General features: G+C 51.8%; 1 protein-coding gene across 15 annotated transcripts; it reads left to right on the forward strand.

Annotated features, from left to right (window-relative positions):
* The first annotated feature begins 202 nt into the window (after positions 1-202).
* Positions 203-9239, forward strand: SFTPB (surfactant protein B). 15 transcript variants are annotated; one of them, XR_012422100.1, is made up of 12 exons: positions 203-285; positions 592-719; positions 1167-1238; positions 1602-1727; positions 2331-2519; positions 2736-2825; positions 4251-4434; positions 4616-4749; positions 5982-6062; positions 6556-6647; positions 7644-7736; positions 8408-9239. XR_012422100.1 is itself a non-coding variant. In XM_074011356.1 (11 exons), the coding sequence occupies exons 1-10, from the start codon at positions 219-221 to the stop codon at positions 6616-6618; spliced, it is 1134 nt and encodes a 377-aa protein (XP_073867457.1). In that variant the 5' UTR covers positions 203-218; the 3' UTR covers positions 6619-6657; positions 8408-9239. The 15 variants fall into 15 exon arrangements, 11 of the variants coding, with proteins under 11 accessions (XP_073867457.1, XP_073867456.1, XP_073867458.1 ...); XR_010580385.2 differs by having other exon boundaries at positions 6556-6637; XR_012422101.1 differs by having other exon boundaries at positions 2331-2495.
* The last annotated feature ends 7804 nt before the right edge of the window (positions 9240-17043 follow it).

Here is a 17043-nt window from a genome sequence, read left to right on the forward strand (position 1 = left end):
GGGCAGGGAGCAAAGGAAGCAGGAACAGGCCATCAGCCAGGACAGGTGGTAAGGCAGGCAGGAGCGTCCCTGCTGGGAAAAGGTGGGATCAAGCACCTGAAGGGCTCTCCAGAGCAAAGACAAACACTGAGGTCGCTGCCACTCCCACAGAGCCCCTATGCCCCGCCCAGCTATAAGGGGCCATGCCCCAAGCAGGGTATCCAGGCTGCAGAGGTACCATGGCCAAGTCATACCTGCTGCAGTGGCTGCTGCTGCTGCTGCCCACGCTCTGTGGCCCAGGCACTGGTGAGTCTGCCCCAGCCTCCCCTGTCCTAGGCAGCTCCACCACTCACTGAGCACTGCTCTGTGCTAGGCATTATCCCAAGTCTGTCCTCATTTTAAAGACAAGGCAGCTGGGGCTCAGAGAGGGTTCAGAGCTTATCCAAGGTCACACAGCTGGTGGGTCCGGGAGCAGGTGGAACCCAGAGCTGTCTGACACCCACATGTTTAATGGCCTCACACTCCCAGCAAAATTGGGTCTAGAGATTGGGTGAAATCAGGATGCCAGGTATGTAGCCTGGATCCTGACTAAGGTCTGGCCCCGAACCGCAGCTGCCTGGACCACCTCATCCTTGGCCTGTGCCCAGGGCCCTGAGTTCTGGTGCCAAAGCCTGGAGCAAGCATTGCAGTGCAGAGCCCTAGGGCACTGCTTACAAGAAGTCTGGGGACATGTGGGAGCCGTGAGTACCACCAAGGATGCACAACAACTGGGGGTCTGAGATGAAGGGTGCTGGGTGGGCTCTGAATGGGCAGGAGGGGAGTGGAGCCCCCCTAAGGGATGGTTGAGATGGAATGGGATGAGATGAAATGAGATAGGATGAAATGGAATGGGATGGATGTGATGGGATACGATGACATAGAATAGATGGAGTCGGATGAATGGGATGGGATGGGATGGGATGGGATGACAGAATAACAATGGATGGATTGGGATGGATGAATAGAAGAGATGGATGGGATGGGATGAATAAAATGGAATGGATGAGTTGGGACAAGATGGGCTGGTGGGCAGCCGCTGGTGCCTTGGAGTGCTCTGTTGGCCTCTGCCTGAGAGAGCCTCCCCATTGGAGCTGGGAGCCTACCCCCCACTCATGTGTCCTCCACCTGGGGGCCCCCTCCCTCCCCAGGATGACCTATGCCAAGAGTGTGAGGACATCGTCCACATCCTTAACAAGATGGCCAAGGAGTCCATTTTCCAGGTAATGAGGCCCAGATCCTGGATGAAGATTGGGGCCCAAGAGATGAGGGACAGAGCAGGGAAGAGGTGAGCCCCCTAAAGGGGCCATTTCCAGGCTGAGGAGGAGGCCTGGGTGCCTGAGAACTCCCAGCTCCTCCTGGCTGGGAGTAGGTCCTGGCCCTGAGCTCAACAGCACAGCCAGAGATGGTCCTTCCTGAGGGGAAGGGCCCCTACATGTGCCCAACTACTTAACTCCATGAAACTCTTGAACTCCAGTGCCCTGGGGGAATAGGGGTAGGTCTGCCCTGGTGGGGCCTTGTATCCAGGGACTTGGGTGGCATAGACCTCAGAGAGGCCCAGCTGACAGCCCGCTCTGGCCTCCCAGGACACGATGCGGAAGTTTCTGGAGCAGGAGTGCAACGTCCTCCCCTTGAAGCTGTTCATGCCCCAGTGCAACCAAGTACTCGACGACTACTTCCCCCTGGTCATCGACTACTTCCAGAACCAGATTGTGAGGGCTGCAAGCTCACCTCCTGCCTGCCTCCCCACGCAGGCCCCTGTGACCACCCATGGGGAGTTATACACATAGCACCCCAGCCGGGTGGACACACACACACAGCACCCCATCCAGACACATACACACACACAGCACCCCAGCCAGTCAGACACATACACACACACACAGCACACACACAGCACCCCAGCTGGTCACACACACACACACACACACACACTCTGCCCACAAAGGGCCCAGGAAACTAAGTGCCCTTCAGCCATGCACCCGACCACAGCCTCCCAGGTTCAGGTTCATAGGTGGGCTTGCACGCTCACACACTCTTACACTCTCACTCTCACACACATGCTTACACACTTACTCATGCTCACATATATGCTCATGCTCATTCACATGCAATCCCGGCCACCTCCCTTAAAGTCCCCACACAGCCCCATCTTTGCCTTTTGTCTCCCCACATAGAGTTCTAAAGCACAGCACCCCCACTAGGCCTGTTTCCTCCCATTCCAGTGGTCCTGGTCCCTGAGCCCTTGGGCCAGCATGAACAGGGGTGGGCTTCCCTCCCATAGCCTAACACTCCCACCCTGTGCTGTGCCCCAGGACTCAAAGGGCATCTGTATGCACCTGGGCCTGTGCAAATCCCGGCAGCCAGAGCCAGAGCAGGAGTCAGGGATGTCAGACCCCCTGCCCGAACCTCTGTGGGACCCTCTGCCAGACCCTCTGCCGGACAAGCTGGTCCTCCCCGTGCTGCCCGGGGCCCTCCAGGTGAGGCCTGGGCCTCACACACAGGTGAGGGAGGCCCCCACAGCCAGTTAAGTGGGGATCCGGAGGGCTAGAGCCACCTCTGAAGCCCATGAGCACTGGGCCCTGGAAGAGGCAGAGCCGGGAAGGTGACGGGAAGCTCCAGGCAGGGCCTAAGGGAGGAGGGAGAGAAAGGGAGGGGAGGAGAGCCTGGAGGACTCTTCTCCCAGCACCCAGCCTGGCCTCCACCGGATTCTCTCCCAGGATCTCTCTGAGCAGCAATTCCCCATTCCTCTCCCCTACTGCTGGCTCTGCAAGGCTCTGATCAAGCGGATCCAAGCCATGATTCCCAAGGTGAGGCATCCAAGGCCACACAGAGCCCAGGAGGGTCCCCTGCAGCTCGCACCTCCCTCCCAACTCACACCCCCATCAGGGCCCAGCTGGCTGCCAGAAGTTAGGAGGGGAGAGAACCGTTTGTGCATTGCCCCCACCCAGGGACCCTGGGGCTCAGGCTCAGGCCTGGTAGGTACCAGGCCTACAGTTCATGCAACAAACATTAAGCCCCCCCCTGTATGGAGGTGCCACACCAGGTGCCAAAGTACAAAAATGGACAAGATGCAGCTTTGTCCTCCAGCAGCTCACCAACTGATGGAGAAGGATCCCCAGAGGTCCCTGTAGAAAAGTTGCTTTGATCTTTCAAGAGGGAAATTTCCACAGATAGATTCCCCATCTCTGCCTGAGTCCAGTTTGGAGTCTTCCAGACCTGCAGTAGCTGTTGTCCAATGGCCCCACCAGCCCAGGGCTACCTTGCCCCAAAATGGAGCCCAAATGAGGAAAGGCCCTCCCCTCTCAGCCTTTCCCAGATGGGGTCGCATGGGCCACTGCAGACTCAAGGTAGCAGGTGAGGTTCCTGCTGAGGCAGGTGGTTCATGTGAGCCCAGGAGACCAGCTCGAGCAACATGGCAAAACCCCGTCTCTACTAAAAATACAAAAATTAGCCAGATATGGTGGCGGGTGCCTGTAGTTCCAGCTACTCGGGAGGCTGAGGCAGGAGAATCACTTGAACCCAGGAGGCAGAAGTTGCAGTGAGCCGAGATTGCACCACTGCACTCCAGCCTGGGTGACAGAGCGAGACTCTGTCTCAAAAAAAAAGAAAAAAGAAAAAAAGAAAGATGACTGCAGAGATCACAGTGAGAGGTGATGGGACAGGGACGGAGCTGAGGGCTGGTCTGGGGACGCATTTGGGAGGCGGGCCCGCTGCACTTGGGCATGGATGCTGGAGTGTGAGGACCAGGGAGGACTCCACAGTGACTTTTACAGACTGGCCAGAGCAACCAACCCTCTGTAATACCAGCAGCTGAGATGGGGAGACTCAACAAGAAACGGGTTTGAGCAGGAAAAAAGAGCTCCCTCCTGGCCATGTTGAGTTCAAGATGCCTGTGTAAAGTGCAGGAGAGGAGAGTCAGGCAAGCAGCTGAATCTCAAGCCTTGGGGGAAAGTCAGGTCCAGCATATCAGTCTGAGAGTCACTAGCTGTGGGCCACAGCCTTTGGGACCAGACGTAGGTCTGAAGCTGGCTCCTACACTCAGCGACCCTGTGTGAGTCCCCTGCATCCCTTGGACTCTCTGATCCCCAGTGTCCTTATTTGTGAATAGTCTTGCCCTCCCTTCTAGAAGAGAATGAGGGAATGTGTAGGAAGTGCCTAGCTAGGTGCTGGGCAGAGAGTGGAGAATTGCCAAGTGAAGACCCCATGCTGGCTTCTCTCCGCCCCCACCCCAGGGTGTGCTAGCTGTGGCAGTGGCCCAGGTGTGCCGCGTGGTACCCCTGGTGGCGGGTGGCATCTGCCAGTGCCTGGCTGAACGCTACTCTGTCATCCTGCTCGACATGCTGCTGGGCCGCATGCTGCCCCAGCTGGTCTGCGGCCTCGTCCTCCGGTGCTCCATGGATGACAGCACTGGCCCAGGTGAACCCACTGCCCCCTCCTTAGCCCAAAGCCTGCTCTCCTCCTCCCCCTACCCTGCCCCTGCATGATGCTCTCCCTCTCTGGTCCCGCTGCAATGCACCAAGGACAGAAACCGAACGCCTCTTCAGGGTGGCCTTGCCTGCTTTCCCCCTAACGCTCACGTCTCTGGGGTCGCCCACAGGAGAATGGCTGCCGCAAGACTCTGAGTGCCGCCTCTGCATGTCTGTGACCACCCAGGCCAGGAACAGCAGCGAGCAGGCCATACCACAGGCACTGCTCCAGGCCTGTGTCAGCTCTTGGCTGGACAGGGAAAAGGTACAGGGCAGGCACATGGGGACTTGTGGTCAGCGCCTGTTCAAGGTGGAAGCCTGAGCCCAGGAAAGGCTTTGCAGCCAGAGACACATAGGATGGGTGAGAATGGAGTGCAGACAGGCAGGCAGGATGTAGGGCAGACAATGGTGGGACTGTAAGTTAGGGCAGAGCCTGTTAAGGGTTAGGAGTCGCCTCTGGACAAAGGGCTGTGGGCTCCAGAGACCAGCAGGCCCCCTTCACGGGCTGAGTGAGCACCAGGCAAGCCTTCAGAGGCCTGGTTATCTACTAGGAAATGAGTAATGCCAGGGCCAGCTCGAGCCAGGAAAGGGACTGGCCTTCTCTCCAGGGTCCTGATCCCATTACTGCTCCCACACTCCTCAAGGTTTAACTCACTCAGGACAAACCCATCTGCAAAAGGAGAGGGTTGGGCTTGAAGGTCCTAGGGCCCCTGCCAATACTCAGTCAATGACAGGAAATCCCCTGCTTTTTTTTTTTTTGAGACGGAGTTTTGTTCTTGTTGCCCAGGCTGGAGTGCAATGGCGCAATCTTGGCTCACTGCAACCTCTGCCTCTGGGTTCAAGAGATTCTCCTGCCTCAGCCTGTCAAGTAGCTGGGATCACAGGCACGTGCTATCATGCTCGGCTAATTTTTGTATTTTTGGTAGAGACAAGGTTTCACCTTATTGGTCAGGCTGCTCTCGAACTCTTGACCTCAAGTGATCTGCCTGCCTTGGCCTCCCAAAGTGCTGGGTTTACAGGCGTGAGCCACTGCACCCAGACAGGAAATTCCCTTCTTAAAGCAAGATCCTGTCCTCAGGCAAGCCAGTTGATGCTCTTCCTAGGAGGCAGCTGTCCACACTGTGCTCCCTGCTCAGCAACTCCCAAGCCTCCCCGCTGCCCATCACGTCTGGTATCAAGGACCAGATGAACATTAAGGTTCCTTCTAGAACTGAAATGGAGGTGGAGGGAGAGGAGGGTGGTGGCTGAGATTCCACCCCTCTGCCTCAGTCCTCCGTCTCCAGCATCGCCTGCTTTTCTGATGGAAGTCCTCCATTTCAGCCAGCTCCGGTTTGTTAAGGGTTTTAACTGCAGCCAGAGCTGTTCAGTGAGGGCTGATGGAGGAGTCAGAAGGGAGCCCTAAAGTGATCCAGAGAAGTGGAGAGGCCAGGACCACACGACAGGAGAGTCCTGCAAAGGGCCCGGGTCCCCTCCACAGCTATGTGTCTCCTTCCTCAGTGCAAGCAATTTGTGGCTCGGCACACGCCCCAGCTGCTGACCCTGGTGTCCAGGGACTGGGATGCCCACACCACCTGCCAGGTACATCCACCCCTCCCAGTTGGTCCTAGGACTTCCCTCGGCTCCCAGAACCCCCACCCTTTGGGCCCGTGATCCTCAGAGGCCCCACTCCCCTGGGTCCAAGGTGGTCCCAGGTGCATAGGCCAGAGACTGGGAGGCACCCCTCACTGTTTCCATGTAGAAAATCATGACAGTATGGAAAAAGGGGATGGGAAGGGAGGGACGGCCTGAGGAGTGCGGCTGGATGTCCACTATGGGATGGGGCTGTGTTCCCTGGCCAGTGTGTGCTGGTGGGGTAGGGGTACAAAGTAGGTGTTCTGGAGTTAAAATCTCACCTCCTCAGGCTCTAAACCCTAAGGCCTGTGGCTCAGGGAGTGACCCGAGGGGTCTCCAGAGTCACACTGGGAGCACCCGCTAGGCGGGAGGTGGCGTGAGTGCTGTTCTTTTCCGGAAGAGCTGAGTGTGGGGAGCCGAGGGGCCCCAGGCCTCAGCCCTGGTGCTGTCCCTGTGACAGGCTCTCGGGGTGTGTGGGACCACGTCCAGCCCTCTCCAGTGTATCCACAGCCCCGACCTCTGATGAGAACTCAGCTGTCCAGGTGAGTCCAGGTGAGTCCAGGCCCCCAGCTGCGGGGAGAGAAGGGGGCAAGTCCTGACCATCACGGCATGGGAGGCCCTTCTGCTCCCCAAGCAGGAAGAGGCAGCTACTCCTGCCGGCTGCTCCATCCTCCCTCTCACCACGCAGCTGGAGGCTCCTGAAGGCTTCTGGTGCGCCATAAGGAAAACGCCCTTTCCGGGACCCTGAGCACTCCCCTCCCCTAGAACCCTGGTAACCCCAACCCCCAGCTCCCCACCCACTTCCCCCACTCCCCTCCCCCTGCCCCGCCCTGTCCCAGGCCTCCCCCTCAGAGCTTGCCCCAGGGACTCTATGGCCCTCAGGGTTCAATGTATTCCGACCAAGGCCAAGGTTTCCTGGGCTCAGAGAAAATCACACTTTGCTACCAAAGCTATCTCCCCTCAGATGCCAGGAAGGCCGTGATCATCTGACTCCACCCTCCTGAGGCACATTCTCTCCCTGACTGTCATGTTCTAAGTCAGAGGAGCACTTTAGGACGGAGGGGTGGAGGCAGGGCCAGATGCAGCCTCTGTGAACAGGTGCCTGGGGGCTGGGAAATGGCCCTGAGAGGGCAGGACACAGCGACCGTGGGCTTAAGGTGACCCTGAGCACAAGCTTGGTCCACTTTACAATTCTGTTCAGAGCCAGCTCCTAATATGATGGTCATTTATTCATTCGTTCCCTCATTTTAAAAAATGTAAGGCCAGGCATGGTGGCTCACGCCTGTAATCCCAGCACTTTGGGAGGCCGAGGCAGGCGGATCACCTCAGGTCAGGAGTTCGAGATTAGCCTGGCCAACATGGCAAAACCCCGTCTATACTAAAAATATTTTTAAAAATTAGCTGAGCATGGTGGTGGGCGCTCGTAATCCCAGCTACTCAGGACGCTTAGGCAGGAGAATCACTTGAACCTGGGAGGCGGAGGTTGCAGTGTGCCGAGATCGTGCCACTGCACTCCAACCTAGGTGACAGAGCACAACTCTGTTTCAGGAAAAGAAAAAAAAGGTATTTCTTTGCCGGGCAAAGTGGCTCACACCTGTAATCCCAGAACTTTGGGAGACCGAGGCGAGTGGATCACTTGAGGTCAGGAGTTCAAAACCAGCCTTACCAACATGACAAAACCCCATATCTACTAAAAAAGTAAAAAATTAGCCAGATGTGGTGGCACACACCTGTAATCCCAGCTACTTGGGAGGCTGAGGAGGAGAACTGCTTGAACCTGGGAGGCAGAGGTTGCAGTGAGCTGAGATCGTGCCACTGCACTCCAGCCTGGGCAACAGAGCGAGACTCCGTCTCAAAAAAAAAAAAAAAAAATGTAGTGAGTGCTTGTGGCCAGGCCATATCCTAGGGTAAGGGCCATGGCTGAGCCCTGCCTTCCTGGAGTTCACAGCCAAGTCCACTTCTTCCATCTGAGGCGGGGGAGCCAGCCCTGTTCCTGAAACCCTGAATCACAAGCCCCTGTGGGAGGCAGTGGGGAGGGGAGGTCCTCCCCCACTCAGACCTGACCCACAGGAACCAGTTAAATGTGTCCTTGCCCCTCTGATGACAGCTGGGGACCTGGGGGTGGGGAGTCACCAGGAGCCGGGCAGTCACCTTTTCCCAGCTCCCAGGCTCCCGGCCTTCCCTGCTGAAACAGCAAGACCATTGGGTTGGCATGGGAGGCCTGGGCTTCAAACCCAACTCTGCTATCACCTGGCTGTGGGTCCCCAGGCAGGACACACGCACAGTCCCTCTCTGGTCCTCATTCTCCTCAGCTGCAAAGGAAGAGCCAAGTGAGACGGGCTCTGGGACCATGGTGACCAGGCTCTTCCCCCTGCTCCCTGGCCCTTGACAGCTGCCACACTGAAAAGAAGCCTCAGATCCCACACCACCCTCCTCGCCGCCCTTCCTCGGGAGTCACTTCCACTGGTGGACCACGGGCCCCCAGCCCTGTGTCAGCCTTGTCTGTCTCAGCTCAACAGAATCCGACGCCAGAGCCACTTCCATCCTCTCTGGTGTGAGGCACAGCAAGGGCAGCATCTGGAGGAGCTCTGCAGCCTCCACGCCTACCACAACCTCCCAGGGCTAGGCTCAGGAGAAACCAGCCACTGCTCCACAGGACAGGGAGTAGAAGCTGGGCCCTGCCTCACACCCACCCCCATGCATTCAAAGACTGGCTTTTACAGCTATTTGTAATTCAAAATTCAGAAGAATAAAAAATGGGAACATATAGAACTCTAAAAGATAGACATCAGAAATTGTTAAGTTAAGCTTTTTCAAAAAATCAGCAACTCTCCGGCGTGGTCGAGGGTGGACACTGCACACTCTGGCATGATGAGATGGCGACCAAGCAAGCTTTCTTCCTCGAGATGCTCTGCTGCTTGAGAGCTGTCGCTTTGTTAAGATATAAAAAGGGGTTTTCTTTTTGTCTTTCTGTAAGGTGGACTTCCAGCTTTTGATTGAAAGTCCTAGGGCGATTCTATTTCTGCTGTGATTTATCTGCTCAAAGCCCAGCTGGGGTTGTGCACACTAGGGACCCATTCCTGTGTAATGCAATGCTTGCACCAATGCTAATAAAGTCCTATTCTCTTGTATGAGAAAGAAAAAGACACCGTCCTTTAAAGTGCTGCAGTATGGCTGGACGTGGTGGCTCACACCTGTAATCCCAGCACCTTAGGAGGCCGAGGCAGGAGGATCACTTGAGGTCAGGAGTTCAAGACCAGCCTCGCCAACATGGTGAAACCCTGTTTCTACTAGAAATACAAAAAATTAGCCGGGTGTGGTGGCGCGTGCCTGTAATCCCAGCTACTCAGAAGGCTAAGGCAGGAGAATCGCTTGAGCACAGGAGAATCACTGGAGCCCAGGAGGCGGAGGTTGCAGTGAGCCGAGATCACACCATTGCACTCCAGCCTGGGTGACAGAGCAAGATTCCATCTCAGTAAATAAATACATAAAAAGTGCTGCAGTAGCTGTGGCCTCACCCTGAAGTCAGTAGGCCCGGGCCTACCTCACTCTCTCCCTTGGCAGAGAAGCAGGTATCCACAGCTCCTCTTGCTCACAAGGGCTCCCAGCCTGCCCTCCAGCTGCTGCTCTCCCCTCCCAGTCTCTACTCAATGGGATGAGGTGAGGTCGTGAGGACACCAAAAATCTAAAAATAAACAAAAACCCAAATAAGCCTTAGCTTTTTTAAAGACTGAAAAGCCTCAAAGTGTCCCTTTATTTATAAAATAACTTTTGTCATATTTCTTATACATGTTTCTTGTAAGAAATTCAGAAACTACAGACAAAAAGAGAGTGGAAATTATCCACTGTCAGGCCTCTGAGCCCAAGCTAAGCCATCATATCCCCTGTGCCCTGCACTATACATCCAGATGGCTTGAAGCAACTGAAGATTCACAAAAGAAGTGAAAATAGCCAGTTCCTGCCTTAACTGATGACATTCCACCATTGTGATTTGTTCCAGCTCCACCCTAACTGATCAGTTGACTTTGTGACAATACACCCTCCCCACCCTTGCAATAATGAACCTTGTGATATTCCCCCACCCTTGCGAATGTACTTTGTACTATACACCCTCCCGACACTTAAGAAGGTACTTTGTAATATTCTCTCCGCCCTTGAGAATGTACTTTGTAAGATCCACCCCCTGCCCACAAAAAACTGCTCCTAATTCCACCGCCTATCCCAAACCTGTAAGAACTAATGATAATCCCACCACCCTTTGCTGACTCTCTTTTTGGACTCAGCCCGCCTGCACCCAGGTGATTAAATAGCTTTATTGCAGGCTGGGTGCGATGGCTCACACCTGTAATCCCAGCACTTTGGGAGGCCAAAGCAGGTGGATCATGAGGTCAGGAGATCGAGACCATCCTGGCTAACACGGTGAAACCCTGTCTCTACTAAAAATACAAAAAATAAACCAGGCATGGTGGCAGGCGCCTGTAGTCCCAGCTACTCGGGAGGCTGAGGCAGAAGAATGGCGTGAACCTCGGAGGCGGAGCTTGAAGTGAGGCAAGATCGTGCCACTACACTCCAGCCTGGGCTACAGAGCGAGACTGTCTCAAAAAAAAAAAAAAGCTTTATTGCTCACACAAAGCCTGTTTGGTGGTCTCTTCACAGGGACGCGCGTGACACCCACAATCCCACCAAGCCCAGGAGAGAGCTATTGCAGGGTGTGTATTTTGACACTGAGCTTGGGGCTTTTTCAGTCCTCTCCCCGCAGCCTCTGGCTCCAAGCCTCCACGGTTCAAGCACCAGGAAGAGCTGTCTATGCAGCCTGCTCTTGGGCTAGGGATGAGACACACAACTCATTGGCTCCTAGATTTTAACTTTTAAGTAGACATTTGTAAACCTATAGCTAACTACTGTCTTTAAAGCCATTGTTTCAATTATAAAATCCAACTCTCTGAGAGAAAAGGATGTTTTAAATTAAAAATTAATATTAAAATTAAATTAAAAAATAAAAATTAAAAAGCTTGATTGGGACAATGAAGAGCCAATCTTTGAAGAAGGGGAGGCATTAATAGTTTATCCCAAAAATAGGAGTGGGAATGAGTGCCTGATAGTGAAAAAGGAGGCTTCACTCAAAAGGACGTCAAGAGTCAACAGATTTTGGGAGGCTGAGGTAGGAGGATCACTTGAGCCCAGGAGTTCAAGACCTGCCTGGGCAACATGGCAAAACCCCATCTCTATAAAAAATACAAAAATTTGGCTGGGCACGGTGACTCACACCTGTAATCCCAGCACTTTGGGAGGCTGAGGTGGGTGGATCACTTGAGGTCAGGAGTTCGAGTCCAGCCTGACCAACATGGTGAAACCACATGTCTACTAAAAAAAATACAAAATTAGCTGGATGTGGTGGCGCACACCTGTAATCCCAGCTACTCAGGAGGCTGAGACAGGAGAATTGCTTGAACCCGGGAGGCAGAGGTTGCAGTGAGTGGGGATTGCACCACTGCACTCCAGCCTGGGCAACAAGAGTAAAACTCTGTATAAAAGAAGAAAAAAAATAAAAGATACAAAAATTAGCTGGGCGTGATCGCATGTGTCTGTGGTCCCAGCTATTCAGGAGGCTGAGGTGAGAGGATTGTTTGAATCCAGGAGGTCGAGGCTGCAGTGAGCCGTGATGATGCCACTGCACTCCACCCTGGGTGACACAGAGAGATCCTATTTCAAAAACAAATAAATAATTTTTAAAAAGAGTTGACCGGCTGGTAGGAGGACAGAATTGACAGGAAGTGGCTACACTTGAGACTCCTAGGGTCCCTGAGAAGTGTCCAACATGCTGCACCCCTGCCCTTAGGAAGGCAGGGGAAGAGAAGTCCCAGGAGGGGAGTAGCCCAGGAGTAGCCCAAGAGGAGGGGACTTACTCTTCACTTTCCAGGGTGTGGGCTTCTAAGAGAAGCCTGCCTCTCACAGGACATCAGAAAGGGTGAGGACGCTAGCCTGAGGGATGGAGGTAGGCAGCTGGCCTGAGGTCTGCCTCACAGAGAGTGTCCCCAACATGATGTGGCTGCAGAAGAGCAACCTCAACCCACAGACCTACAGGCAGTCAGAATTGGCTCTAGACAAGATGGTGCGCCCGTAAGAGCCCATGGCTGGGGATGAATCTGTGACAGATTTAGTGGATCTTGAGATGAGCAGAAATCAGATGTGTAGCAACGATGGCACAAGAAGATGATGATCAGGCAAGACGAGAGACACTCCAGAGAAACGTGGACGGCCAGGGAATGCTTAGTCCCCAATGCCTCTTCTCACCACAGGGCAATCTGTAAATCATTCCCAGGGAAAGGGGAAGGAGGATTCAGTGGTGAGTCAGCCAAGAGAGGCTGAGTATTAAGAAGGGAACGAGTTATTCCGAAATGGAAAGAATATGTTTTGAGGGCTCATGAGCCAAAATGAGTTCAGCTACAGAGAAATAAAGACTATTACATTATGTCCCCATAATGAATAACTGAAATTTTAAATCCACAACATAATCATTATTAACACGTTATTATCTATAATTCCAAAGCTTTCTGCGCACATATACAAAAAGATACAGCAGATCTACAAAACTGGAAACATCCTACACATGCTGCTTTGTAACCTGCACTATCCATTTAACAATAACCTTTTCAGGTCAATAAATGTAAGTATCTATTATTATTGCTAATTGCCACATGACAGCTCTGTCTCCCAGGCTAGAGTGCAGTGGTGCAATCACTCTGGGGTTCAAGCAATCCTCCTGCCTCTGCCTCCCTAAGTGCTGGGACTGCAGGCTTCACATACCATGGCTGGCCCTTTCTTTTTTTAAGCAACTGTTATCAATGATTTGCGAAGAATAAAAATGCTTGCACTTACATCTTTGTCTGACTGTCTTCTTAGAATCAATTCCAAGACGTGAAATTTGGGGGGGACACCTTAACTTTTTTTTTTTTTTTTTTTTTTTTGAGATGGAGTCTCATTCCATCGCCCAGGCTGGAGTACAATGGCGCAATCTCGGCTCAATGCAAGCTCCGCCTCCCGGGTTCATGCCGTTCTCCTGCCTCAGCCTCCCGAGTAGCTGGGACTACAGGTACCCGCCACCACGCCCGGCTAATTTTTTGTATTTTCAGTAGAGACCGGGTTTCACCATGTTACCCAGGATGGTCTCGATCTCCGACCTCGTGATCTGCCCGTCTCGGACTCCCAAAGTGCTAGGATTACAGACATGAGCCACTGCACCCGGTCTGACACCTTTACTTTTAACAGAGGCTGGATTATCAATCTGGGCTTCTGTGCCAGCCATACCAATTTCTATCCCAACAGAAAACAAGTGCCTCTTTCCACGCTCACCAAACTGGGGAATTAACAATCTTTCAAACTTTGCTAATCCCAAAAAATATATATATATAAAAATATATTTTTTATATATAATACATATTATAAATATATATATTACATATATATATATTTTTTTTTTTTTTTGAGAGGAAGTCTCGCTGTCGCCCAGGCTGGAGTGCATTGGCGCAATCTCAGCTCGCTGCAGCCTCCGCCTCCCAGGTTCAAGCAATTCTCTCGCCTCAGCCTCCAGAGTAGCTGGGATTACAGGGGTGTGCTACCATGCCTGGTTAATTTTTGCATTTTTAGTAGAGACGGGGTTTCACCATGTTGTCCAGGCTGGTCTTGAACTCTTGACCTCAGATGATCCACCAGCCTTGGCCTCCAAAAGTGCTGGGATTACAGGTGTGAGCCACTGCACCTGACCTATCCAAAGTATTTGTTTTGTTTTGTTTTGGCTTGGTTTTGTTCCTTTTCCCCACTAATCCAAAATATTTTTAAATGATGTCTCATGGTTGTTCTAATTTGCATTTCTTTAGTTACCAAATAAACACCTCGTCACATGTTTACTGGCTATTTGTATTTCATCTTTTGTGAAATGCCTACTTAGGTTTTTTGCCCACTTTTCTGTTTAGGTTTCTTTTTATTGTTTTACCAGTAAAAATAAACTAGGTATATTCATTTTATTTACTGTCCTATACATTGCAAATTTTTCTCTATCATATATCTGGGGTATTTTTTCCATATCTATCTTTTCCTCTGTGACTTCTGGCTGTGGGGTCACGCTAAGAAAACATAAATTGAATTTAACTTCTTCCCCATGTGTCTTTCAAACTCTGATCAGACCTTGAGGTCTCCAAAAGAGGAAGGGCATGCTGGGACCAGCTTTGAAGACATGCAGGCCAGGCCCCCAGCCCAGACAGCAGTGGTGGAAGCAAGCCATGTGTCACCCACAAAGGACCTCAAGATCACACAGGATATGACAGTCCCCAGAAATATTCCCAAGAAATAGTCCCTAAACTTTTAAGTGACAATACCTATTTTCACCATCTTGAAAGGTAGAAAGAGACAAAATCATTTGTGCAAAAGGACAACAAAGAGAACACAGGCTAAGTACTAAAGCATTTACTCAAAAAATATGGGTGATTGGCCAGGCACGGTGGCCCATGCCTATAATCCCAGCACTTTGGGAGACCGAGGCGGGCAGATCACTTGAGGTTGAGAGTTCAAGACCAGCCTGACCAACATGGAGAAACCCCATCTCTACTAAAAACACAAAATCTTTGGGAGGCCGAGACGGGCGGATCACGAGGTCAGGAGATCAAGACCATCCTGGCTAACACGGTGAAACCCCATCTCCACTAAAAAATACAAAAAACTAGCCAGGCGAAGTGGCGGGCGCCTGTGGTCCCAGTTACTCGGGAGGCTGAGGCAGGAGAATGGCGTAAACCCGGGAGGTGGAGCTTGCAGTGAGCTGAGATCCGGCCACTGTACTCCAGCCTGGGCGACAGAGCCAGCCTCAGTCTCAAAATAAATAAATAAATAAAAACACAAAATTAGCCAGGCATGGTGGCGCATGCCTGTAATCCAGCTACCTGGGAAACTGAGGCAGGAGAATTGCTTGAACCCAGGAGGCGGGGGTTGTGGTGAATCGAGATCGTGCCATTGCACTCCAGCCTGGGTAACAAGAGCAAAACTCCATCTCAATAAATAAATAAATAAATAAAATATGGGTGATTGACTTCCAAGTGCCAAGCATTTCCTTAGGGCTGGGCACAAAAGTTTCTATCTATCCTTTGTAACTTGAGAGTTTAGTTGGAAAAACAGGCCTTAATCAAAGAATCACAGAAAAAACAAATTTTTCAGGTGCAATAAGGGTCATCAATTAGAGATATACAGGGTATTAAGGGTATGAGAGGTCATGGAGGAGAAAGAATTAAAAGGGAAAGAAGGAGCATCCCTCACAGAGGAAGCAAATGGTATAGAGGCCTCATGTCATGTGGCACATCTGAGCAATAGAATGAAGCTCAGTGAGCCTGGGGTCAAGAACAAGCAGGGAGCCGGGCGCGGTGGCTCACGCCTATAATCCCAATACTTCAGGAGGCCAAGGCAGGCAGACCACTTGAGCTCACAAGTTTGAGGCCAGCCTGGGCAACATGGTGAAATACCATCTCTACAAAAAAATCAAAACAACTAGCCCAGTGTAGTGTAGTGGTGCAAGCCTGTGGGCCCAGCTACTCGGGAGGCTGAGGTGGGAGGATGGCTTGAGCCCAGGAGGCGGAGGTTGCAGTGAGCCAAGATCATGCCACTACACTCCAGCCTGGGCGACAGTGCCAGACCCTGTCTCAAAAAAAAAAAAAAAAAAGGTAGAAACTTCCTGATAAATTAGGCTAGCAGCTGAGGATTTCACTTGCTATCCTAAGAGCCAATGAAGTGTCTTTAAGCATGAGATCAGAGTATGGGGGAGAAATGACTCAGGTTTGTGTTTTAAAAGATTACTCTGACTAAAGCATGGATAAACTGGGGGTAGGAGGCAAAAAAATGTAGAGAGACCTATTGAGACCACTGCAAACAGAAATTGGCAATAGCTTAGACTAAAATAAGAGTGGCAAAGGGCCTGTGCAGAAGTCTGATGGATCTTGGAGAATGACTGTGGACTATTGTAAACTTAATCAGAGTGACTCCAACCGAAGCTGCTGTCCAGATGTATCCTTTTTTTTTTTTTTTTTTTTTTTTTTGAGATAGTGTCTTGCTCTGTCACCCAGAGCTCAAACTCAGCTCACTGCAGCCTTGACTCAAGTGATCCTCCTGTCTCCCACGTAGCTCGGACCACAGGTGCATGCCACCATGCCCGGCTAATTTTTCTTGTAGGGATGGGGTCTCACTTTGTTGCCCAGGCTGGTCTTGAACTCCTGGGTTCAAGCAATCCTCCTGCCTTGGCTTCCCAAGCTGCTGGGATTACATCTGTAAGCTACCACGCCCGGGGCCAGATGTAGCATCTTCATTGATAAAGAACAGCTCTTGGCACTTGGTATGTAGCTACTAAATTAGAATCAAATTGGTATTTCTCCATATCAATTTATAAAGATCACCAGAAGTCGTTTGCTTTTACCTGGCAGGGCCAACAGTATACCTTCCCAGTGTTACCTCAGGACTATGTCAGTTCTGCTCTCTAGCATAATACAGTTCACAGAGATCTTGATCATCTTGGCAATCCACAAAATATCACACTAGTCCACTACAGTGATGACACTACGCTGTTGGATCCAATGAGCAGAAAGTACCAAGCACTTTAAATGCCTTAGTAAGACATAAATAAGAAGTTGGGAGTTAAACCCAAAAACAATTCAGGGGCCTGCCACCTCAGGGACATTTCTGGGGAGTCAACAGTATAGAGTTATGTCAAAATATTCTCTTCGAAGTAAGACAGGTGGCTGTACCTCATACCACCTCACACACACACACACACACACACACACACGATGTTTGATAAGTTTTTCTTGGCTTTTGGAGACAACATATACATTTGGACAGCACGGGCACCCAGTAGCTTCAGCTGGCACTCTCTCCTCCCTGGACAGTTTTGTAGCAGAGGCCTCCAGGGAGACAC

The sequence above is a fragment of the Macaca fascicularis genome, chromosome 13, assembly GCF_037993035.2.
Source record: "Macaca fascicularis isolate 582-1 chromosome 13, T2T-MFA8v1.1".
NCBI classification, from domain to species: Eukaryota; Metazoa; Chordata; class Mammalia; order Primates; family Cercopithecidae; genus Macaca; species Macaca fascicularis.